The sequence below is a fragment of the Schistocerca gregaria genome, chromosome 1 (assembly GCF_023897955.1).
Source record: "Schistocerca gregaria isolate iqSchGreg1 chromosome 1, iqSchGreg1.2, whole genome shotgun sequence".
In the NCBI taxonomy this organism is placed as follows: Eukaryota; Metazoa; Arthropoda; class Insecta; order Orthoptera; family Acrididae; genus Schistocerca; species Schistocerca gregaria.
This window is the reverse complement of record NC_064920.1, coordinates 895335395-895361713: the sequence shown is the minus strand read 5'-3', so window position 1 is coordinate 895361713 and position 26319 is coordinate 895335395. Positions and strand designations below refer to the sequence as shown.

Sequence of the window (26319 nt, the reverse complement as noted above, 5' to 3'; positions counted from 1 at the left end):
ATATTTAAGTAACAAGTGCTCCAACATTTGCTTACAGTTTTCAATTAGAACAGAAAATCACCTGTCTTTCCTTACTAGCTTGATGAGCGATGACTAATGCTAATGTTGATACATACTGTGGAATTGTGTTGTTTGTGATTATATTCCATTTTATGCTACAATACTTCGTTGCGTAAATGTGGTCATGCTGTCATGATATGTAGCTTATCTCCCAAGAGATTTTTCTGCCAATCTGTCAACACTTCAGTGCAGTTGTAACTATCCTCTTGCTGGTAACATTGTAACACAGAATCCCAATAGCCTTCAGTGCCACAATTTCAAACTGTGGAGTATTAACTCCTGTTGCCTACAGATATTTGACTATGTTACCATTTTCTAATTGCATCAACATATTGATTTTTTTCACTTCTCCTTATTTTCTGAACCTCCAAGTATTTTCTTGAATATCTCTACACCAGCATACTTGAAAATTTCACTTGGTGTGTCGTCATTCTCCCACAGCTGTGTAGTTCCTCATCTCCTTAACAGCTACACTCACTTCTTCAGTGTTGGTTGCTGTTCATCACTTCTGATACCAGCTTGTTGCATCTGTTCCTGTTCCTCTTCTTGAAATTTCAGGATTCCCCCAAAATTCAACAGTTCTTTAAAATATTTTTCCCATCTTTCTGTGATTTTAGTTTTCTCTTTGATTAACTTTCCTTTTTATCCCTGCATATTGTTGTCTGAATCTGCCATCCTTGTTTTATCTCTATTATTCCCTTAAACATTCCTCTAACAGCCTTTTCACTTTTATATTCCTCGACTTCACTCCATCAGTTTTTGTCAAATTTGTGTGTGTGTGTGTGTGTGTGTGTGTGTGTGTGTGTGTGTGTGTGTGTCAGTAACTAAGCTGGCAAAATGTACATTATTGGAATGAATTTGCCATGGATATCATGAGGCATTGCAATGTAAGTATGCTAAAACATAATGATCTTTTTGTTTCATAAACATTTCATCAACTCCATTTCTGTTATATCTGCAGTCACCATGACCCTTGTACATATCTGCACATGGTCCAGATAGTGTTCCTCCATCTGATGATGATGAACTTGCAGTAGCTTGAAAACTGATTAACAGTGCAATAAATCATATTAAAACTAACTAATAAGGCTGGTTATATTTTATACACTCATACATTTCTAATAACAGAAATTATTCCATTATTGACAATATAATGGAAATGGATAGGATGATGATGATGATGATGATGATGATGATGAAGATATACTCATTAAGCAGTGGCAGGAGAAAAAAAACACACACACACAAAGGTTTAACTTTTAAAATCATTCGGAGCCACTGGCTTGTTCTTCTGGCAGAAGAGTTGAAGGAGAAGGAATAGGGGTGAAGGAAAAGGACTGTAGGGGTTTAGAGAAAGTGGTACAGTTCAGAAAAGAATTGTTGGGAGCTGCACCGTACAAGATTTGAGAACTTGCAGACGTAAGGATGGAAGATAGGGTAATATACAGACAGAGATTACTACTAAAACATTGTGCATGAGTTAATAAAAGTGAAAAGCTAAGTGCATAGTCTGTAACAATGGTGGAATGGAGGGACAGTGAAAAATAGACGGGTCAGAAAATAAAAGATGTACAAAATTAAACTGGAGTGAAGAAAGGAGTAGTTATTGTGAAGAAAAGCTGAGATGGAAGGAATTAACATAAATAAAGGCCAGGTGGGTGGCAAGAACTAAGGACATGTTGTAGTGCTAGTTCCCACCTTGTGGAGTTCTGAGAGTAGGGGAAGAATCCAGATGGCTCGTGTGGTGAAACAGGCACTGAGGTCATGATTGTAATGTTGTTGAACATGCTCTGCAACAGGATATTGTATTTTGCCAGTAGGCACCCTCTGCCTATACCCATTCATCCTGATTGATAAGTGGGTGGTAGGAGGAGTTTATGGCACAACTTGACAAGAAGAAGGGACCGGTTGGTAGGACATGTTCTGAGGCATCAAGGGATTACAAATTTAGCATTGGAAGGCAGCGTGGAGGGTAAAAATCATAGTGGGAGACCAAGAGATGAATACACTAAGCAGATTCAGAAGAACGTAAGTTCCAGTAAGTACTGGGAGATGAAGAAGCTTGCACAGGATAGAGTAGCATGGAGAGCTGCATCAAACCAGTCTCAGGACTGAAGACCACAACAACAACAACAACAACAACAACAATAGTGGCCCAGGAAATCTGCTTTCCTGGGCCATCACATCCGATCCTGGTACTGCTGATCCCTCCAAAAAACAACTTCAGATCACACCACTTGTCACTCAGTATTATTCTGGTCTGGAATGTGTTAATCATCTGCTTTGACAAGGCCACGACTTCCTAAAGTCATGCCCAGAAATGAGATCCATTCTGTCCAAGATTTTGCCCACTACACCAGGAATAACTGTTCATTACCCTCCCAATCGTCGCAATATCCTTGCACCCCTGTGACCATCCCCACTGCAAGACTTGCTGTGTGCACCCTCCTACCACCACCTATTCCATACAACTAGCAAAACATATACTATCCAAGAGAGAACCACCTGTGTCATGACATATCACAATCCACCCGTTAGTAAACATTATTCAGACTTTTACATCGGCAGACTACCACCCAGATATTAATCAGGATGAATGGGCATAGGCAGAGGCAGAGGGTGTCTACCGGCAACCCACAATATCCTGCCAGTCTCTCAGAACTCCGCAGGTGGGAACTATATCTACATCTTGTCCTTGGTTCTTGCCACCCACCTGTCCATCATTTACATTAAGTCCTTCCATCTCAGTATTTCTTCACAGTAACAACTTTCTTCACACCATTTTAGTTTTGCACATCTTTCATTTTTTGATCTGTTTGTTTTTTGCCACCACTATTACATACAATGCACTTAGTTTTTCACACTTATTACCTCATGCACGATGTTTTAGTAGCAATCTCTGTTTTGCATATTACCCTGTCTTCCACTTTTAAGTTTTCATGTTCTCAGATCTCATCTAGTGCAGTCCCCAACAATCAGTCTTTCCTTCTCATCCCATCCTGTAAGTCTCCTCTGACCTGGTGTTCTGGGTGACTTTTCTGCACTATAACCCTTTCCCTAAATCTCTCCAGTCCTTTTCCTTCACCCCTCTTCCTTCCCCTTAAATGCTTCTGTCGGAAGAAGAAGCCATTGGCTCCAAAAGCTTGTAAAAGTTAAACATTCTTGTGTGTGTTCTCCTGCCGCCACTTGGTGAGTAAATTTTTTATCTAGCCATTTACACAATAACTGAAATTGTCGTATACATCCCACGTGCCATTACTTTGAGCGTTGTATAAATTTAGAAACTTTGGATCAGTGTAGAGCATGTTTCCTTTTTTTTATTCTCCTCAGCAACCACTTTATTGAAGTATTATTTGGTCCTGTTTAGAGAACTCAGTAATTACAAAAATAATGTAGTAAGTAAGTGTCTTTTGTTATACAGCTATGTTGCAGAAAATGGAACAATAGCTGGTTGTCCAGAAAAACGGTTTTTCTGTCAGTCAAATCCATGTAATCACGGAGGGAAATGTGTGGAAGGATGGGGAACTTATCTGTGTGAATGCAGTGAAGGGTGGAGTGACAAAGACTGTAGTCGAGGTAAGACCACCTAAGTATGAAACCATCTTTTCAAAATTACATGATCTGTCATAAACTGTACATTTCTTTTGACTCATTTGATATGATTTTGTACATGTTACTTTGCAGTGTAAATTTATTCATTTCTGCTGACATATTCATAGCATTATGGTCAATATTCTCACAAAATATCTGTTAGTTTTATGTAATTAAAGCTTAAAAAAGTCATTAAATATCAAGATTTGGTCACATGATCAAAAACACACTCTGTTATTGGCTGATTCTCTGATGATGTTACAGACAAGGCACTATACGTGTGGTAAGAAGTGTTAGCTGAAGCTACAAGGTTTTTATGTACTTTTCTGCAAACAATTTAGCTATTTAGTGATAGAGAAATCAATTACAACCTTTAAGTAACAGTAGAAAGAAATTTTGTGAACGCTGATAGTGGAAACGTTGCGCAAGTTGATGTGTTTATGCTCCACCCATTTAGAGTGGTGATATGTAAAACAATGGACATTCTACGTGCTGTTTATTGAGCCAGTTCCATAGTTCTAGTTTGATCATAGCCTTGGTGATTATCAGGACAAGTTCTGGTCCAATAAACGAAGTTGTTGCCCCCCATCCAGTCCCATCTCTCGGCTTTTTCATAGCCACAGATCCCCGAGTGGCCAGGGATCCACACTAGGTTTACCCTATTGCTCCCCCCTAGCTCCACCACAGCCCTGTGGCAATCTTAGATCTTGTTGCAGGAGCTGCCAGTGATTTCAGGACTGCCTGGCTGTCTGAATAGGTGTAGATGCTACGGTCCTTGTAGCACCTACGCATATTCTCTGCCACACATGCCCTGTTTAGAGTAATTTCAGCTTGGAATGCAGAGGCCAGTTTTCCTAGAGAGATGATGCCCTCCAGTCTTGGCTGAACCCCGTACACCCTTGCCTCCAATGCCTTGGTTTGATTTCGACCCATCGGTGAACCAAACTGTTTTTTCCTACTGCTCCCTGTTTTCAATTATTATATTGTAAGGCTTGTTGAAGTAGTTGGGAGCTATTATATAGTCGGCAGGCATTTCCCCAGCCATTCCTATGTTTACCTCACTCACTATGTTAGTGTGTGAGTATGGATATCCCGATGAGATCCAGTTTTTGCCTGTTTTAAGTCTGTATGCCCCAGCTGCTGCCTCGGTGTAGTGGAGGTATGTCCAGAATGGCTTCCACCCAGCAATTGGTGTGCTGCTAATTCCACCTGTTATGGCTAAGCAGGTCAGTCTCTGCACCTTATCAAGCTCCTTAGCTGCAACCCACTGTTCTACCTTCTTCCACCACACTATGGCCCCATAGAAAATTCTAGGTCTAACCACTGTGGTGTGTATCCTGTGCATATCTCTGGGGCTTCGGCCGCAGAAGCACTGTCTGACTTCCATCTGTTCCCAGTAATGAAAGACGATCTGCGGGGACATCATTATGCTTTTGATGATGACGTTGAGAGAACTGTGAGACTGTGGTTCTGGAAACAGAGTGTCGACTTCTTCTGTGACGGCTTCAGAAAACTTGTTCATTCTCGGCAGAAATGTATCCAATTGGATGGTGATTATGTGGAAAAAGTGAATATTAGTAATTAAAGATCACATTCTAAGGCTTATTCGTGCATTTGATTTGTTAAAATATTCCCATCCCAACCCAATTAACAAAGGTGGAGGCATTACTTTTCATTCGGCCCTCGTAAGGTAATGAAACTGTGAAAATTTAAACAGTAAGGATCCTAGCTGGACAGTAGGAAGATAAAAACATTGTTTCTAATAACGTAAAAAGTGCATGGTCACATTAACTAAAAAATATCTTTTTGAACGTGATGTGTGCGGACACCAATTGCAAATGCACGCGCATGTAAACAGGAAGCAAAACACAATAATATTCTGTTTCTAATTGGCATGATGAAGTTTTGTAATTGTGATTTCGTTTTCATGTGAGAGGACTGTTTATTTGTTTTACAAATAAATTAAAAATGTTGTTTCGAGTTAGATTCGAACCAGCGATCTATGGACCTTATCTTATAAAATTTGACAGTCTATCACACTAACAACTGACCTACCAAATAATTAAGGTGCAGGTGGGTAAAATGACAATTCTCACTAGGTGTTTAATTTCATTGAATGATGCTATCCTTCAATGTAACAGCCAACTTTGGGATGTGTGTGTGTGTGTGTGTGTGTGTGTGTGTGTGTGTGTGTGTGTGTGTGTGTGTGTGCGAGTGTACACCTGTCCTTTTTTTCCCCTAAGGGAAGTCTTTCCGCTCCCGGGATTGGAATGACTCCTTACCCTCTCCCTTAAAACCCACATCCTTTCATTTTTCCCTCTCCTTCCTTCCTTCCTGACGAAGCAACTGCCAGTTGCGAAAGCTCGTAATTCTGTGTGTGTGTTTGTGTGTTTTGTTCATGTGCCTGTCTGCCGGCGCTTTCCCGCTTGGTAAGTCTTGGAATCTTTGTTTTTAATACATTTTTAATTAAGTTAGTAAAATTATATCTCAACATGGCAGAAATTTGTCTGTACAGTGCAACCACATATTATGCATCTTATTCTCTGTAACAACCAAAAACAAATTTTCAGGAGTTTTTATAGATGTATTTGTATAATATGCTACTACACGCTATTTGTAACCCATTATCCAAAAAGTAAATTCCAAAACAAGACATCACTCTGAATTAGCATTATGACAGCATGAGCAGGCGTCAAAGGCATTGCGTAACTTGAATGGAGCATTTTAGTGGACTTTCAAATTATTTGAGTTTCGTTCCCATTTTTATAAAGTAATATTGAAATTCGAGAGGAAAAAAGCATGTTAGGAGCATAAAATGACATAATTAAGCATTTAAGACCATTTCCAGAAAACAGTCAAGTACCATATTGTGGCTACAAATAAAGAAAATTACTCATGTATCAATAATTTGAGATATCCATATAGAAAACTTAATATTAATTAAAACTTGTGTCTTACCAGTTCATGCTATTGAGTGATGTCAGTTGCTTTTTAGTATTGATAACAGTATTGTACATACTATTCGTGGCACTTTTTGCAGCTGTGAAACCACCTTGGCGATTTCAAGGTGACGGAATTATTTCATTCAATCCTCTGCTCCGTCCCATACAGCTCCCCTGGCTCAATGCTCTATCAGTCCGAACCTTACAGGAAGATGCTTTCATTATGAGCATTCAGATTGGGCAGAACAACTCTGCATTGCTAAGTGTAAGTACAGTTCAATGGTCTGTTCTGTAATTTAGATTGGTCACTGTTATATGTGAATTACGTGAATTCAGAAATTGTTAATGCTTCTTTCTCAACTTGTATAGTGTGAAGAACGTGGGTTCTTGTTACTTTCCTAAAATCTCTATTTCCAGAAACAATTATCAATTAATATTTGTAAGTTATGCTTAAACAGAAACCTGTTAGACATGCATATGTAAGAGTCAGTAAGAGTTGAAACACAGAGCTGACATGAACACCATATTATGCATATAAGAGCTAGCAGGAGGGGAAGTATTTGAATTAGAAGATAAGTGAAATCATTTAAACAGAAATATTTTGATGCACTATTGGAAAGGGCAGAGTGTGCTGGGATGCATATAGGTCTTTGAGAAATACAGTATAATAGCCAAGGCCCGCAGGTCTAGTGGTAAAGCACATTCCTGGGAACCGAAAGGTCACGGAACGAATCCTGGTTGATCCACAGAATATTTTAGTTCACCTGTAACCTAGTCTTCACCTCTTCGTGATGGAAAAATTCACCAGGACTGACTCATGATTAACATTCACCATTAAACTCTGTCACCTTTTCCCTATATGATTTCTAAAGTGGGAGGGAGTGCAAATTGCTGACATGGCGTCCAGTTGAAGAACTTACAACAGGCTGTTAAATCACATGGAATTTCAAATAATAACTCTATTTTAGTAATCAGTGAACTGAGAATATTTGTAATATGGATAGACTTGTTTTTCTCTCTAAATGGCAACTGATGGAATTGTAGAAGCTGTAAAATAGTTTTTCAGATTGAGTTTAAGTTAACTTTACTGCTCCTTTTCTACTTTCCTCTTTTACTGTTTCCTTTCCTTTTAATTTATTTATTTCTGCTCCTTCTGAACCATATTTCCTGCACTCAGTTTTTTCTCTCTTCTTTTTACCTCATTTCCATTTATCTGTAACTGTATTTCTGCACTCTCTGCTAGCTCTTAGTTACATAATTTTCAAAGCTAATCTGGTGCCAACAACCCAATTTTCCTCTCATCCTGTTCAGTAAGGCTCACTTGGGATTCTGGTGGCTTTTCTTGTGGTTTGTTAAGGCTTAAGATTCTCACTTTCTACCATCTTTTCCTCTATCCTGCCAGAAGACAGTGTGCCTGATTCCAGAAGTTACATACACTCATCAGCCAGAATATTATGACGACCAACCTACTACAAGTAAAACCCATCCTAGCAGCGTCACCTGACGAGGAATGACTGTAGTGAAACAAACACACAGTACATGTAGCATCAGTGAGTGCTGTCCGTGTGTAGAATTGGGAATCTATCTGAGTTTTGTCTTAGGGGAGATTGTGATGGCCCAGACACTTGGCACAAACATATGGGAAACTGCACGATTTGCTGGGTGTTCAAGGAGTGTTGTGGGGAATATCTTAAACACATAGCGAACCCCAGGTTTTGACACTCCCAGACGTCATGGGGTTGGGCGTCCACCCTTCATTACAGATGTTGGATATCATAGGCTGAGCAGACTGGTAAAACAGCACAGGCAGCAGACTGTGGTGGAACTAACATCTGACTTTAATGCTGGGCAGAGTACAAGTGTACCTGAAGACACAATGCACTGAACACTCCTAGTGATGGGCCTCTGCAGCCAATGACCCATTTATGTACTATTGTTAACACCACGACATCAGCAGCTATGACTGAAATGTGTCCATGACCATCGGCACTAGACATTAGTGCAGTGGTGGACCATTGTGGGTCTGACGAATCCCAACACCTTCTTCATCAAGCCGATGGGAAGGCACAGTTTCATTGTTTTCCTGGGGAACAGCTCCGTGACTCCTTTACTGCTGGGCAGAGATAAGCTGGTGAGTGCTCCATTATGGTCTGGGGAAAATTCATATGCTCATCCATGGGCCCAGTGGAGCTCTTTCAAGGCATTGTGTTGAGCAAAGAGTATCATACACTAGTTGCAGACAGTGTAAACCGTTCAACCCTTCATCACAGTAATGTTTCCTCACGACTGTCATTTTCAACAAGATAATATGCCATGTCACAAGGCCAGGAGTGTGATGGAGTGGTCCGGGGAACACAGTGGCGAGTTCCAGTTGATTTGCTGGACCCCAGCTTGCCAGATCTGAACCCATTGAACACGTCTGGGATGTGATTGAATGTGGCATCAGAGCTCATCCCCCCCCCCCTCCCCCCAAATTTACAGGAATCAGGTGATTTGTGTGTGCAGATATGATGCCAGCTCCCTCCAGTGACCTGCCAAGCTCTCACTGCTTCCATGCCATGATGCATCGCTGCTATCTGTGCGAAAGGTGGACATTTCAGCCATTAGGTAGGAGGTCATAATGTTTTGCTGATCAGTATATTTTTCATATTTCTACATGTTTCCATTTGCTGCTGTTTAGTAATTGTATTTCATTGTACACATCAAATATAGGTGATTTGACACAACCTTTCCTGCAGTTTCTTATGCATTTTTTAAAATGTCATTGCTGTGCTTATGCAATTAATTTTTATGTGGTTGAAAAGTATGTAGCTGACCGAAAATGATAGCTAATATGGACTATTGTTGAAGAGAGATTATGGTTCATTTGGAGTCAGTCTTGTATTTTTGCTAGTCTCACATTCATTTATGTACACACAAATGTAACTGTCTCTAGGGTTCACACTTTGTTCCATCTATTACGAGACTGCTTTACCAGTTCTTCAATTTTGTGGCTTTTTAATTTGGCATCATTGATTGAAGGTAATTTTGTTAGATGTCCTTGACTAGCTTCAATAGAATTTTGTTAAATGATTGTAATATTATTTTTGAGTGTCAAACTCAAAATTTTCATCATTATCTTATGCAGGGCAAGTAATTATACTTTATCTTGTACAGTCAAGTACATTCATATGATTTACATGGCATATAAGCTGATCTCAACTAAATTGATGGAGGCCAGAAGATTATACTACTACTACTACTACTACTACTACTATTTAAATTAAAACGCACTTTGGCATGGCAATAGGAATTTTATTTTCAAGCAAGCAAATTAAGTACTCCAAGGAGAGAAAGGGGGAGATTTCAACGGTTTCAGTTAATGTAGAATGACAAAATCAGTGATTTGTTAGTAATAACTTTTGTAATGGTGGTGTCAGATGCTAGTCTCTCTGGGACATATTGGTAAATATTTACAATGCAGTAGTCATAATTGACAGCTTACCTTCTCTAAAACTACAGCATTATTGCATACCATTACTATTGTTCTAAACTTGTTTATGTTGTAGTTGTTTACTAATGTGCATGGAGTACATAACTTTATGTCAAAGAATGGACAACTTATTTAAAAATTTATTGAATTCACTTAGAGATAGGTACTGTAACCTTGTCTTCAGGAAATGGGACTTCCAGAACAGTTGAGAGAGATACGAAAAAGTCATCAATGTGTGGCCACATTGTCTGTAGTTGCTTTACAATATCAGAGGGTATTTTTGTTAAAACTACAGGAAATGCCTGCTTTTCTCTCACCAGACGTGTTTAACTTTATTGAAATAAAGCATCACCAGTGGTCTGTAAGTAAAGATATTTACAATTTGATGTGTTTTGTAGATAAAAAAGTCCATTAATAAATTGTTGGTTTTTACTTGTGGTAATTTTCTTCTTGTATTTTTGTTTAATCAGGAAATGCCGTCTGATAGCATGTTTTTGGCTCCTTTAATACATCACAATTTTGCACACTGTTGTTCACCATTTATATAAAGAAGACCCACAACAAGTGACACTATCTTAATACACCCTCAAACCATCCACAGAATCAGAAATGGGTCACAATCAGATCCAAGTTAAAAACACTGAACAGGATCCCCCTAAACACTTCTGATTACCAAAAAGAGCTGGCCATTATAAAACATATAGCACTAAAATGGATACAAAGAAACAGTGGTAGGCCAACTAAACAGAAAGATAAAGAAAAAAAAAATCATAACCGTACCACATCAACACATACAAACCGCGCAATCCCAAAAAAAAAAAAGTCTGCAATGACCTTCCATCATAAATTCACACATAAAATAGGTAACATATTATAATAAAACAGGGCATAAACATTGCTTACAAAACAAACAACTCAATACAAAAACACATCCCAAAACTGAAATTAAAACTAGACAGATACTAATAATTTGGTATCTATCAGCTCAGGTGCAGAGACTGTGAAAAATAATGCATTGGAATGATTGGCAGGATGTTTGACACAAGATATAGAGAACACAACAGATCATGGAAATATGGTGAAAACCATTCAACATTTGCAGACCATCGTGTACAGGAATATGACAGACCAACCACAGTTGAAAAAGATATGAACATCATCAGAATCAGTAGAGATGGATACCTCATTCCTTTCCAATGAAACTTTCACGTACAAAGAGCATTTATACAAAATAGACAATTGTTCAATGGCAAAACAAATATTGAAAACCAGACATTACATAAAACAACTGAGGAAATCACATTAAAAGAATAGATCAAAGAAAAACTATTGACAGTGTTGGCAACATTACAAAACAGGATACACATTTACAGGTATAAAAATTAACAGTGAACAGTAGTGTATGAAAGTGTGCCCTGTTAAATTTCAAATGCATAATTCTGCAAAGCAGCATAAAATTAGACCACAACTATCAGTGCCTCATAAAGAGAGGAACTAACAACCAAACAAAAAATTACCGTAAGCGAAAGCCAACAACTTTTTAACAAACTGTTTTTTGATGTAGAAAATGAATCCAATTGTAAATGTCTTTAATTACAGACTACTGATGATGCTCTATTTCAATAAAGCGAAATGCGTTTGGTGAGAAAAATTGCAATTGTAATGATGAAACAAAAATACCCTCAGACAAACAAAAAAAGTATGTGACAGTACTTCTAGCTTCTGGAGCCACAGTTTCTTTATTCATGGAGAATAGAGGAAATAGTTTATCTTTGTGTACAAGTACTTGTTAACCAGAAAATATTTTTATGTCTCAGCTTTCAGAAGGATTTGTACACTACAGCTATAATGGAGAGAAGGTTGTGCTTCCAAATGGTTATGTGAGTGATGGAAAATGGCATCATGTGGAAATAAAATGGATGAGTGGTGAAGTATGGATTAACTTGGACTATGGGCAGAGAGAGACAACAGTGCCAATCAGCAGTAAAATTCAAGGACTCTATGTTAATCGAATACAAATTGGAGGACCTGATTTGTCATTCGGGAGTCTGACAACAGATTTGGCATATTTTGAAGGGTGCATACAGGTAATTAAAATTTGCCTGATTATAATGTTATAATATAATCTTTAAAGCATGATCTTTCTCAGGGGCTGCTGTTCACCAGATTTCTGGTTCATGTTGCCTCCATTATAGCTATTTCACTTTTTATATTGTGTGCAGTAAACATATCTACTTGCTGTCATCTACAAACACTGTTGATAGGTCAATAAAATAAAGCTGTTCTCTATCTAAAGATGGAGTGAGGTGACAGTGTGGTGGGACACAGTACTTGTATTCATGAGGAAGGCAGCCAAGTATAGGTTTCACATGATTTACTTGAATCACTTAAAGTAAATTCCAGGAGAGTCCCTTTGAAAGGGGCACAGCCAACTTCCTCCTCCATTGGGGGCTTGTGTTCACACACTAATGACGCCTTTAACAATTTAAAAGTGTACAGTATACAAGTATAGCCATCACACGCGACAAACAAGAATTAACTGGTGAAATTGTAAACCATGTTTTTCAGAAAATCATTAAGTGGTTCTCTGCAAATGGGCTCTCATTAAACTTTGACAAAACACAGTATATACTGTTCCACACAGTAAATGGAATGACCCCATTAATAAATATAGACTTCAATCAGAAATCGGTAGCTAAGGTAGAATATTCAAAATTTCTAGGTGTATGCATTGATGAGGGGTTGAACTGGAAAAAACACACTGAGGATCTGCTGAAACGTTTGAGTTCAGCTACTTATGCTGTTAGGGTCATTGCAAATTTCGGCGATATACATCTGAGTAAATTAGCTTACCATGCCTATTTTCATTCTCTGCTTTCGTATGGCATCATATTCTGGTGTAACTCATCATTGAGCAAAAGAGTGTTCATTGCACAAAAGCGTGTAATCAGAATAATTGCTGGAGCTCATCCAAGATCATCCTGCAGACACTTATTTAAAGAGCTAGAAATCTTCACTGTAGCCTCACAATGTATATATTCACTTATGAAATTTGTTATTAACAATCTGAACGAATTCAAAAGTAATAGCAGTGTACATGGCTACAACACTAGGAGAAAGGATGATCTTCACTACTCAAGGTTAAATCTAAATTTGGCTCAGAAGGGAGTAAATTATGCTGCCACAAAAGTCTGGTCACTTACCTAATAGCATCAAAAGTCTGACAGATAGCCATATAGCATTTAAAAGGAAATTAAAAGAATATCTTAATAGCAACTCCTTCTACTCATTAGATAAATTTTTGGATATAGTAAGTGGGTAATTCCCCAACCTACAAAATATTGAGTGTCATGTAATATTTTGTCTAATGTAATATCTTGTATAGACACCTTTTATTAACCTGACACGTTCCACATCATTCCGAAGTGTCGTATTCATGACCTATGTAACAAGTACTAATGTAAGCAAATCTAATTTGATTTAAATCCTGATTTTCCACCCTTCTACCTGAAGGACACCTCAGTGCTTTACCAGCCATGGTTTTTTTTATATTATAGGTGGTTTGTCCTTGCCTTCCTGAAATTATTGAACTGACATTTCCTATCTCTTACAGTTAAGTGAGGGCCTTGAACTGTGGTACAACTTGATATTTTTCACATGTACAAATTTTTTATGTAAATGAAAGAGGTGATAACTGACAGAAAAATCTAGGACAAACAGAGAATTGAAATCTGAATCTTTAAATGTGTAATTTAACACTTGCCCTCTGAGCCACACATTTATCATATGTATCAAAGCAGAAGGGAACATTATTTGAAGAAATAAAAAGAGAGGCCATGCTACCTCTTGTGCTGTTGACCTGTAACAGCTATTTGTTAGGTAATAGCTAAAATATATGCATTTAATGTTTCTCTCATAACACAAATCATTAGTAATATCAGATTCTTAAATTAGGAAAGTATTTGTTGTGGCAGCAAAATTTAAGTGGAAATGGACTCCGTTGGACATACAGAAACTTGAACAAATTTGGATTCTCACTGACTATACAACAATTTTTCACAAACAAGTAGATGCAGGACACATTCATTAGGATTCATTCGCTGCATGGTCTCAAGTTTGTGTGGATGAAATTGAGCCAGATGGGGATGCTCAGACATTTGAGTTGCAATGTTGAAACAAGTTTTCACTTACAGCAACAAGGACTCTATGGCACCTTAATATATATTAGTGTTTTTGTGGGTTTCTACAGACCATGCAACCTCATTAGACATTTTCTTCAAGGCTGAACTAGTCTTTTAACAAAATTGCAATTGCATGTGGTAACATGATTTTAACACAAGGTGGGATATAATAGTGATGCTGAAACTCTCATTGTGTAGTTGCCAAACTGACTCCACGTCGTTAAAAACTATTTATGGTGACTGCAAGCCCTATGTCACTCAGCTGCTCCATGATAACCTACATAACCTCTCCCCTCCCCTACCCACCTCTCCCCCCCTACCAACCTCTCCCCTCCCCTACCCACCTCTCCTCTCCCCTCCCCTCCCCACCCCGCCCCACACTTCCCCACCCCCACACCTCCACTCCCTCTCTCCCCCTCCCCCTCCCTCTCTCCCCTCCCCTCCCCCTCCCTCTCTCCCCTCCCTCCCTCTCTCCCCTCCCTCTCTCCCTCTCCCCTCACTCTCCCCCTGCCCTACCTCTCTCCACCTCCTCTCCCTCTCTCCCCCTCCTCTCCCTCTCTCCCCTTCCCCTCCCTCTCTCCCCCTCCCCTCCCAATCCCCCCTCCCCTCCCTCTCTCCCCCTCCCCTCCCTCTCTCCCCCTCCCCTCCCTCTCTCCCCTCCCCCTCCCCCTCCTCTCCCCCTCCCTCTCTCCCCTCCCTCTCTCCCTCTCCCCTCCCTCTCTCCCCCTCCCCTCCCCTCCCCCTCTCCCCTCCCTCCCTCTCCCTCTCCCCCCTCCCCTCCCTATCTCCCCCTCCCTCCCTCTCTCCCCTCCCCTCACTCTCTCCCCCTCCCCTCCCTCTCTCCCCCTCCCCTCACTCTCTCCCCTCCCCTCCCTCTCTCCCCCTCCCCTCCCTCTCTCCCCTCTCCCCCTCCCCTCCCTCTCTCCCCCCTCCCCTCCCTCTCTCCCCTCCCCTCCCTCCTCTCCCCCTCCCCTCCCTCTCTCCCCTCCCCTCCCTCTCTCCCCTCCCTTCCCCCTCCCCTCCTATCTCCCCCTCCCCTCCCCATCTCCCCGTCCCCTCCCATCCCGCCCCTCCTCTGCCCCTCCTCTCTCCCTCTCCCCCTCACTCCCTCCCTCCCTCCCCCCCTCCCTCCCTCCCTCCCCTCCCCCCCTCTCCCCCCTCTCTCTCTCTCTCTCTCTCTCTCCCTCCTGCTCTTCCCCTTTTCCCCTCCCCTCTCCCCCTCTTCCCCTGTCTCCCTTCCTCCCTCCCTCTCTTTTTTCTTCCAGCCAAGTTTAAATATAAAATTCATAGAATGTGTGCTGATTGACATGTCTAAGTGTCATTTTTATGAAGAATGCCCATCTTCTTATTTCTAATTACGTATCACACACAAAAAGATAGTTTTAATTGCAAATATCCATTCTTAATTACTGATGTGCTATAAAATATTGTTAAATAAAGTTTGTGACAGTTAAAGAAAATTGCCACAAATTAACTTTTTCCTTCATTATGTATTTTACTCTTCACGGAAATGCACATAGAATGTGCATCTTTGTGTAAAAGTTTTCCATGGCGAAAAATCGAACCCAGACTGCTCCTGCTCATGTGGCATGTGGCAGACAAGTATTCTACTACATCACCATGCTCCCTGTTGAAAAGTCAATCTTACTTTAGGGTATCACAGGCACTCAGAAAATGTTCAAAGTTGATTTGCTCAAGAATTTTTAAATTTTTCATTGACATACTTTCTGGGGTTGATATATGTGTTGTGTACATTATGTACCATAAATATAAAAAATTACAAAATCAGATTGCTGTGTTATCTCCTTTAAGTGTTGTGAACCCACCACCTCCCCGTTCTGCCTCCCCCTCTTAGTGCATTTAATTACACCTTTGGCAGAGAATGACATAGTGTCCAGTCGACATTGTGAGCTCTTCTAACCCTGATTCTTTTTAATTTTTGTGATTTACTTACATTAACAACTTTTGGCCACTATCTACATTTACTGCGAATGGTGTGTAGCACTTCATTTCTGAATTTCTGTCCTCTCTTTGAAAAAAATTATGGCTTAAATATAAAAATTAATTGGCCAGTTAAATATGTTAGTTATGAGAACAGCTACTCACCCTACTAAACTCTCCCCCAGTCCTATTATTGTCACATGAATCATGACATTGATAGCACATTTAATTGAATAAATGAAAATGTTGCAAATAAGGATGGAAAAGCTGCCTCAAAAGAGTGGTGAAAAGGGGGACATTGGGTGGAGGGATGTGTACAGTCCCGACAGCCTAGTACCAAGGGCCCGGAATGCAGTACTCCACTCACCATTGGCGTTGGCTAGAGAAGAGTCTGGTGTGGCACCAAGGGCCCAGAATGCAATATTCCACACACCATTGGCTTTGGCTAAAGAAGAATTGGGTGCAGTTCTTTCAGATCACTCCTGCTTGTGTTGGTACTGGAGCCAGGTGGTGGAAAGGTGACACAACATAGCGGGTCACTTCGTAAATGCTGTTAATGTGTAACATGGAGCAGTGTTGGAAGTGGCTGCCGCAAGATATGTCAGAAATGTGAAATGCTCTGTCGACAGATGATTTTAAGTGATCAATGACTGAACCGCGGCATGTGATATATTTTGTTGCTCTGAATTTAAACTTGTATATTAAGCTAACTACAGCCATATGATATGCTGTGTATCTGAGAAAGCCACAGTCAACAAATTGAGGCAGAACTAAAATCACAATTGCATTGTTCTCTGCGAGTAAAGACAACCTCCATAGGCAAACACAAAACATAAAAAAATCAGTTTCAGTGCTAAAAGCAAACTGTAATTTCTTACTATCATTAGTTACCAGAAAGCATCATCATACTGGCTATATGAGCTGCTTCATTACCAACCAATGAGTAGTCCTTGTTCATACTTGGTTACAGATTGTAGGCAACACAGATGAAAAAAGAATAATAGAAAGAAAAATATGAGCAGTTAAAAAAGTCAGTAAAATGATGAAAATGATGTGACAAGAATTACACACAAAAAAGATTACATTTAAACCAGTTAACTAATAAATAATGATAATCAGAGTCTTTTGATTAGATTAAAAAAAATCATTGCATGTTGCAAGATTCGAGCCTATTATCTTCAACATAGCAGGTTAATAAGCTATCCATTGCTCTATGCTACAATACTGAATTACGTTTTTACATTTATGAGCATGGTCAGCCAGTTGTGGTGATGAATGCAGCCTTCATAAATTGGGCTTCACACAATTTCGTGTGAAGCTTATCTGATATAAGCTGATCTTAGTAATGATGCTCACTGTATATGTGCCACTGAATCACGTCTTGTGCAGAAATATTGAGTACTGTTTAATCAGTGGTTTGTATGAAATGTGTATTTTTCATTAGCATTGTTTTGTGTGTGTGTGTGTGTGTGTGTGTGTGTGTGTGTGTGTGTGTGTGTGTGTGTGTGTGTGTGTGAATAAATGCCAGGGCTGTGGTTCAGGAAATAAACACATCAATAAAGCATGCTGGACAAGGAATTGGAAGCAAACTGACCAATTGTTGTGGCAGTTTGGCAGCAGCAAATGGTTCAGGTGTGATGCTGAGTGCTCTGATTGGAGGAAACCAGCTCCAGAATGTGACGTGTCAGCTATCAAGTAATTTTAATTAGACTCTAGATGCAGGTGGGTGATGTGCTGCATCTAGTTTTTGCATATAATGTATAATGTGCGTGTGGGCTCCTTGTGCTGTTTCAGTCAGTTTCAGAGCACTCTTTATCCATAGGTAGGTACTAATATAAAAATATTGAACATGGTTCTAGCAGTCCAACAATGTACTCTTTAGTGAACTCCATAATGAACTGGCACTTGTTTCTCATTGACAGATGTATCTTATTATTGTGGTCTGTAACAGTGGTGGGGAGAAATTCCCTTTTTCCTTGGGATGTACAGTCACTATCAGAAAATTGCAAGACATGAATCTACCCTGCAAGTTGGCCAAGAAATCTGCATTGCTATGCAAGGGATAAATTATTTAGTCATATTAATTGCCTGTGAATTAATTTTCCTAACATGACAACATCTTTACCAGTTACTACGTGCCATACAAATTGATCCCCCCCCCCTCTTTCTCTCTCTCTCTCCCTCCCTCTCTCTCTCCCTCTCTCTCTCCCTCTCCCTCCCTCCCTCCCTCCCTCCCTCTCTCTCTCTCTCTCTCTCTCTCTCTCTCTCTCTCTCTCTCTCTCTCTCTCTCTCTCTCCCCCACCTCTCTCTTCCCCCAATCTCTCCCACCTCTCTCTTCCCCCAATCTCTCCCACCTCTCTCTTCCCCCAATCTCTCCCACCCTCTCTCCCCCCTCTCTCTCTCCACCCCTTCCCTCCCACCTCCCTCTCTCCCTTTCTCCCTTTCTCAGTCCACCCCGTCCTTACTGTGCCTCTTCCACCGAACCTCACCACCTGAATGTATAACTGATCAATTTCCATTCAGTTCCACTCATCTCACTTTTGATACCAGCAATAGTGCTGGTTTAATAATGAATTAAAAAAGGAGTGCAGGTTAGCTACTACGAACAGCATAGTGAACGCATGATTGTAGCCAAGATAGGCACGAAGCCCACACCTACCACAGTAGTACAGTTTTATATGCCAACTAGCTCCGCAGATAATGAAGAGATTGATGAAATGTATAGGTGATGAGAAAAAGAAATTATTCAGACAGTGAAGGGAGACAAAAATTTAATAGTCATGTTGACAGGAATTCAATAGTAGGAAAAGGAAGAGAAGGAAACATAGTAGGTGAATATGGATTGGGGGTAAGAAATGAAAGAGGAAGCCACCTGGTAGAATTTTGCACAGAGCATAACTTAATCATACTTAACACTTGGTTCTAGAATCATGAAAGGGGGAGGTATACATGGAAGAGGCCTGGAGACAATGGAAGGTTTCAGATAGATTATATAAAGGTAAGACACAGATTTAGGAACCAGGTTTTAAGTTGTAAGACATTTCCAGGGGCAGATGTGGACTCTGACCACAATCTATTGGTTATGAACTGTAGATTAAAACTGAAGAAACTGCAAAAAGGTGGGAATTAAAGGAGATGGGATCTGGATAAACTGATAGAACCAGAGGTTGTAGAAAGTTTCAGGGAGAGCATTAGGGAATGACTGACAAGAACGGGGGAAAGAAATACAGTAGAAGAAGAGTGGGTAGATTTGAGGGATGAAGTAGTGAAGGCAGCAGAGGATCAAGTAGGTAAAAAGCCGAAGGCTAGTAGAAATCCTTGGGTAACAGAAGAAATATTGAATTTAATTGATGAAAGGAGAAAATATAAAAATGCGTTAAATGAAACAGGCAAAAAGGAATGCAAACGTCTCAAAAATGAGATCGACAAGAAGTGCAAAATGGCTAAGCAGGGATGGCTAGAGGACAAATGTGAGGATGTATAGGCATGTATCACTAGGAGTAAGATAGATACTGTCTACAGAAAAATTAAAGAGTCTTTTGGAGATAAGAGAACCACTTGTATGAACATCAAGAGCTCAGATGGAAACCCAGTTGTAAACAAAGAAGGGAAAGCAGAAAGGTGGAAGGAGTATATAGAGGGTCTATATAAGGGCGATGTACTTGAGGATAATATTATGGAAATGGAAGAGGATGTAGATGAAGATGAAATGGGAGATATGATATTGCGTGAAGAGTTTGACAGAGCACTGAAAGACTCGAAACAAGGCCCCGGGAGTAGACAACATTCCATTTGAACTGCTGATAGCTTTGGGAGAGCCAGCCCTGACAAAACTCTACCATCTGGTGAGCAAGATGTGTGAGACAGGCGAAATACCCTCAAACTTCAAGAAGAATATAATAATTCCAATCGCAAAGAAAGCAGGTGTTGACAGATGTGAAAATTACCGAACTATCAGTTTAATAAGCCACAGCTGCACAATACTAACACAAATCCTTTACAGATGAATGGAAAAACTGGTAGAAGCCGACCTCATGGGAGATCAGTTTGTATTCTGTAGAAATGTTTGAACACGTGAGGTAATACTGACCCTACGACTTATCTTAGAAGATAGATTAAGGAAAAGCAATCCTATGTTTCTAGCATGTGAGGACTTAGAGAAAGCTTTTGACAATGTTGACTGGAATACTTTCTTTCACATTCTGGAGGTGGCAGGGTACAGGGAGCTAAAGGCTATTTACAATTTGTATAGAAACCAGATGGCAGTTACAAGAGTTGAGGGGCATAAAAGGGAAGCAGTGATTGGGAATGCAGTGTGACAAAGTTGTAGCCTATCCCCAAAGTTATTCAATCTGTATAATGAGCAAGCAGTAAAGGAAACAAAAGAAACATTTGGAGTAGGAATTAAAATCTGCGGTGAAGAAATAAAAAACTTGGAGGTTGCCAATGACATTGTAATTCTGTCTGAGACAGCAAAGGACCTGCAAGAGCAGTTGAACAGAATGATATAAGATGAACATCTACAAAAGAAAAATGAGGATAATGAAATGTAGTCAAATTAAATTGGGTGATGCTTAGGGAATTAGATTAGGAAATGAGATACTTAAACCATGTATGGAAGTGAAACATGGACGATAAATAGTATAGAGAAGAGGAGGATAGAAGCTTTCAAAATGTGTTGCTACAGAAGAGTGCTGAAGATTAGATGGGTAGATCACATAAATAATGAGGAGGTACTTACAGAATTATGAAGAGAAATTTGTGCAAAACTTGACTAGAAGAAGGGATTGGTTGGTAGGACATGTTCTGAGGCATCAAGGGATCACCAATTTAGTACTGGAGTGAAGCATGGAGGGTAAAAATCGTAGAGGGAGACCAAGAGATGAATATACTAAGCAGATTCAGAAGGATGTAGGTTGCAGTAGGTAGTGGGAAGTGAAAAGCTTGCACGGGATGGAGTAGTATGGCGGGCTGCATCAAACTTGTCTCTGGACTGAATATAACAACAATATAACGATAACAACAACATTATTACCAAGTGCACCCTTCTTCACTCTAGTTGTATGTTGTATCAAAATCAAGGCCATTGTATTACTGTATAAGTGTAATAATTCTTAGTTTTATCTTCCTTGATAGTTTAACCATGACACTAAGTGTGCTAACTTGTATCTTTTGTTTTGACTTTTCCTTTCTCATGTGATGCTGGAGCATCTGTTGTTAGTTTCTGTAATAACATGTCGCACCCTAGAAGGTAGATGGTGATTATCATATAATAATTACGTGGATCACAGAGAAACCCATTTAGTTAACATATACTAAAATACGTAAAATACTTTCTGGAGAGCTTCATATTAATGATCTCTTGACATCCAATTGTCAGTTGTTTACTGCTGTTTTATTTATTTATTTATTTATTTATTTATTTAATTAAGATTCAATCAATCTGTTGCCCTCACAAAACTGCTGCTGTAAAAACACATCACCATGACACAGGCATCCCAGAACCACTTGTGCTCCCTCTGTGAGATACTTACACTCTGCAATCTGTACTCCACACATCACATGTCTGAAATTGTAACCCTTGCTTTTGACCATCTGGAGGAGCATTCCAGACACTACCTCCATAAGTTATCCAATTTGCTATCATCTCACTGCTGCCTCGGGTCACCACTGTCCAATCCCTGTTGTACCCACAGTGTTCCTCCTTGTCCACCCAGCATAGCAGATAAACACTGTCCAGCTGATCTTTTTGACTTACCAAATCTCTCAGAACTCCCTGCCAACTTTCCACCAAAACCCCCAGTTCCACAGAAGTTTCAGTCGTATCCAACCATACTGGACTTGTCAAAGACCTACTTGCCTTCTTCTGACCCCTCCAAAGGAAACACTTCTTTGCCACTAATCCCTCAACCCTAAACCATGTTAATTTGAACATTGAACTCTGCCTCTTCCATTTCACACCATCTTCCAACATTGATCCTCCCCACTCCCACCTAACCACCCACTGGTCACCTTCCAGGAATTCCTTACCTCCATCTTAGCTTCATCATCCATCCGCATGTCCCTTCTTCAGAACACCCACCCTTCAGTAGAAGAAAGAACAGCCATACACAACCTCAAAACAAATCGTGACTTAAAAATCCTACCTGCAGACAAAAGTTCCACCAACAATTTTATGAATCACAGTGATAACCACCTGAAGCCCAATCCTAGTAGAACTCAAGTGAGCGCCTTCCACTTACTAAACAGGGAAGTGCAGCAAAAACTGGACGTCACATGGTGGGGAGAGCAACTGAAACATTGCTCAACACCAGTCTACCTAGGTGTCACACTGGACAGGGCTCGATCATACAGGCAGCAGTGTCTAAACTTGAAACAGAAAGTCATTGCTTGCAATGGGATACTTAAGAAGCTGATTGACAGCAGCTGGGGAGCAAATCCACACCTACTGAGGATTTCTGCACTTGGGCTTTGTGTATCAGCTGCTGAGTGTGCTGCTTCTGTGTGGAATGCTTCAGCTCATGCTAAGCAAGTCAATGTTGAGGTCAATGATATTGCAAGGATCATCTCAGGATGCTTGAAGCCAACACCAGTGCAGAAATTGAATCCGATTGTTGGAATAGCCCCACTCAGTATCTGGATGGCCATTGCTACAGACAGTGAGAGAACAAGCCAGGAGATGACTGCCAACATCTTCTGTGTGGTCACCAGACAGTAAGATCCAGCTTTAAATCCCACTGGTGTTTCCTTGCTACGACTGTGCCACTGGAGGAAGCACTGGAGGCAATTTGTTTTGCAACACGGAAGGACTCACTCCTCACAGATGTTTCCTGGTGCAAACCTACAATATCCTGTATGGAGGTGCCTCAGCCACCTAAGAGTGGACGTCCTCCGATGCAAAACCAACCTGAAGAAATGGGGAATCCTTCCAGCAAGCGCACACACCTCTTGCGACTGCAGGGCTGAAGAAGATCCGAGCCACGTACTTGTGTGCCACCTCCTGGATGTTTATAAAGGAAATGACAAAGCTATCACAGCTACTATTTCTTGGAAATGCTGACCGGACACAGAAATGAATGAATGACCTGGCAGAAGGCCTTCGCCAATTATCTTACTCCTGCACCTATAAACTCTGCCAGAGTGATCCCATCCCAGAAGTCCAACAGAACCTCCCTGCATAAACGCTTAGGCCCTACCCATAAAATCTCACCTGAATCCGTTTCCCTCCTCACCCATGACACCTCACACACCTTATACATGCTCTCCAAAATCTGCAAACATAACAATCCTGGACATCCCACTGTGGCTGGTTATTGTGCCCCCACTGAAAGAGTTTTGGCCCTCACTGACCAACATCTCCAAACAATTCCCCTAATCTAGCCTTCCACATGAAAGACACCAACCACTTCCTTCACCGACTCCCCATCACCCTCACCCCTTTACCCCTGTACATCCCTATACGTCAACATCCCTCATGCCCATTTTCTTACCGCTATTGAACGCTACCCTTCCCATCATCTGTTGAACTCCAAACCCTCTACCTCATTTCTCATACACATTACTAACATTATCCTAATCCAGAACATTTGAAGAGAAGGTATGTAAACGAATCTGCATGTGTTCTGTTCAATGTAATCTGAGATAAAGTAATAGAGTGTACGCAACAGGCGTGGGCTGGAGTAGAGATGGATGGTAACTTCAATTGTCTCGCATATGCAGATGACATAGTACTACTAAGTGAATCAAAACACGAGTTTAAAGAAATGTACCAGAAAATGGACAGTTATGCATAGAAGGTAGGGCTCAAAGTGAATCAAGACAAAACAGAGAATGGAGGAGGAAGAAAAATGAGTAAATCTACCTTCTGATGCGACAACCAACTATCCTACAGAAGATAAAGAGCAAAAGAATACAATGGGTGGGCCATGTAGCCCGTATGCCAGATGGAAGACAGGTGAAGATGGCTCTAGAGGGGAAAACAAACACCAAAAGCCCGATTGGACGCTCAATGCAGCGCTGGATCGACGACCTGGTGAAGGACTTAGCAGCCCTGGGAATTGAAGACACGTGGAGGAACCGGGCGCAAAATAGGAAGGAATGGAGGCAGTTTGTGGAAGCAGCGATTGGTCTGCAGGGCCTGTGATCGCTGGATATCTATCTATCTTATCTATCCATCCATCCATCCATCCATCCATCCATTAGCACCAGTATGGCACCCTCCTCTGCCAACATTTTATGGGCCATCTAGAGGAGACCTTCCTAGCCTCCCAAAACACCAAACCCTTAGTCTGGTTCAGGTTCACTGATGATATATTCATGATCTGAACTCAGGGCCAAGACATCCTATCTTTATTCCTTCACAACCTCAACACCTCTCCCATTCGCTTCACATGGTCCTCCTAAACCCAAGATGTCACCTTCCTAGATATTGACTACCTTCTCTCTGATGGCTCCATGTGCACATCTGTCCACAGTAAACCCACCAACCACCAACAGTACCTGCATTTTGACAACTGCCATCCCTTTCACACCAAAAAATCTCTCGTACACAGCCTGGCCACCCCGGCTGGTGTATTTGCAGTGACGAGAACTTCCTTGCTCAAATAAGCTGACTGTTGTCAGTAAAGCCTTCACAGACAGGCACTATCCCCAGATCTAGTTGACAAACAGATCTCTTGCGCCATTTCCCCTCACCCCCAGTTGCCCTACTACCCCAAAAATCAGCCACATTGGAGTTTCACCTTCATCACCGAGTACCGCCCCGGACTGGAAAAACTGAACTGCATCCTCTTCAGGGGCCTTGATTGCCTGTCATTATGCCCTTAAATGAGGGGCATCCTACCAGAGATCCTTGACACCCCTAAGTGATATTCCGTCACCCACACAACCTACACAACATCTTAGTCCATTCCTATGCTGCTCCCAATTCTGACCCCAATTCTGACCCCTTGCCACAAAGATCATATCCCTGTGAAAGATCCAGGTGCAAAACCTGCCCAGTCCTCTTATCCAACATTTCCTATTCCAGTCCTGTCACAGGTTTACCCTGCCCCATCAGGGGTCGGGTCACCTGTGAAAGCAGCCACGTCTTTTACCAGTGCTGCAGTCATTGCACAGCTTTTTATATCAGTATGAATACCAACCAAATGTCTACCAGAATGAAGGGCCACTGCCGAACTGTGGCCAAGAGTAAAGTAAACCACCCTGTGACAGAACATTCAGCTGAACATAACTCACTGGATTTTAATGGCTGCTTCACTACCCGAGTCATCTGGATCATTCCCTCCACCACCAGCTGGAACTGCACAGATGGGAGTTATTCTTACAACACATTCTCTGCTCCCATAATTATTCCAACCTCAACATACAGTAACATATTGTCCCCTCACCCTCCACCCAACAATTTCCGCCCACTTTGCCCTATCATCTTCTCCCCATACTCATCTCAAGTCCTGTTTATTTTTGCCACCCTCTGCAAATGCATCTGCCCATCTTTCTTTCCCACTCCTCTCCTTTTTTGCTTATCTGTCTCCCCCACCTGTACACTGCTGTCCCTTCTCTTTCACAACCCCCCCCCCCCCCCCCAATCCCCATCCTCAAGATGGTGGAGGTGGTGATCGTGTGTGCATGAGGTGTGCTTGCTTGTGTGTGTGTGTGTGTGTGTGATATAATTTATAAACACTGTTGCATTATCCTTGATAATTGTTATTATTAGCTCTTTTTATACGATTTGTGATTCATAACTTTAATATCTTTCTGAATAATATTTGCAGGATGTGAGAGTTGGAACAACACAATCAACACTGCAAAGGCCCACGGAAAAGGAAAATGTGGCTGAGGGATGTCTGGGTGTGGATCATTGTGCCCAGAAAGATAAATGTCCACCTCATAGCACATGTGTAGCTGACTGGGAGCAGTTTCGGTGTCAGTGTGATTTAGGTGAGTGGTACTAGCTTGTAAAAGGTGTTGCCATATTAAACAGCTATGCTGAGAATACATATGAATTCAAGAGTTTCATTTTATTTACTAAGAGTTATTAAAATTATCTAAAATAAAAATGGTGAATGAATCTATCATGTTTGTTAAGAAGAAAGAACCACCCATTTTTCATGTGTACTTTGAATTTCAATGG

At 40.9% G+C, this 26319-nt stretch overlaps 1 protein-coding gene across 2 annotated transcripts in view; it reads left to right on the top strand.

The window, feature by feature from the left end:
• LOC126274083 (protocadherin-like wing polarity protein stan) overlaps positions 1–26319 on the top strand; it is a 358480-nt gene that overhangs the window by 163952 nt on the left and 168209 nt on the right. For both annotated transcript variants that reach the window (XM_049977080.1, XM_049977081.1), the window contains exons 19-22: positions 3482–3636; positions 6692–6858; positions 11883–12152; positions 25961–26126. In XM_049977080.1, coding sequence (XP_049833037.1) covers positions 3482–3636; positions 6692–6858; positions 11883–12152; positions 25961–26126 — 758 coding nt within the window. The remainder of the gene's footprint in view (positions 1–3481; positions 3637–6691; positions 6859–11882; positions 12153–25960; positions 26127–26319) is intronic.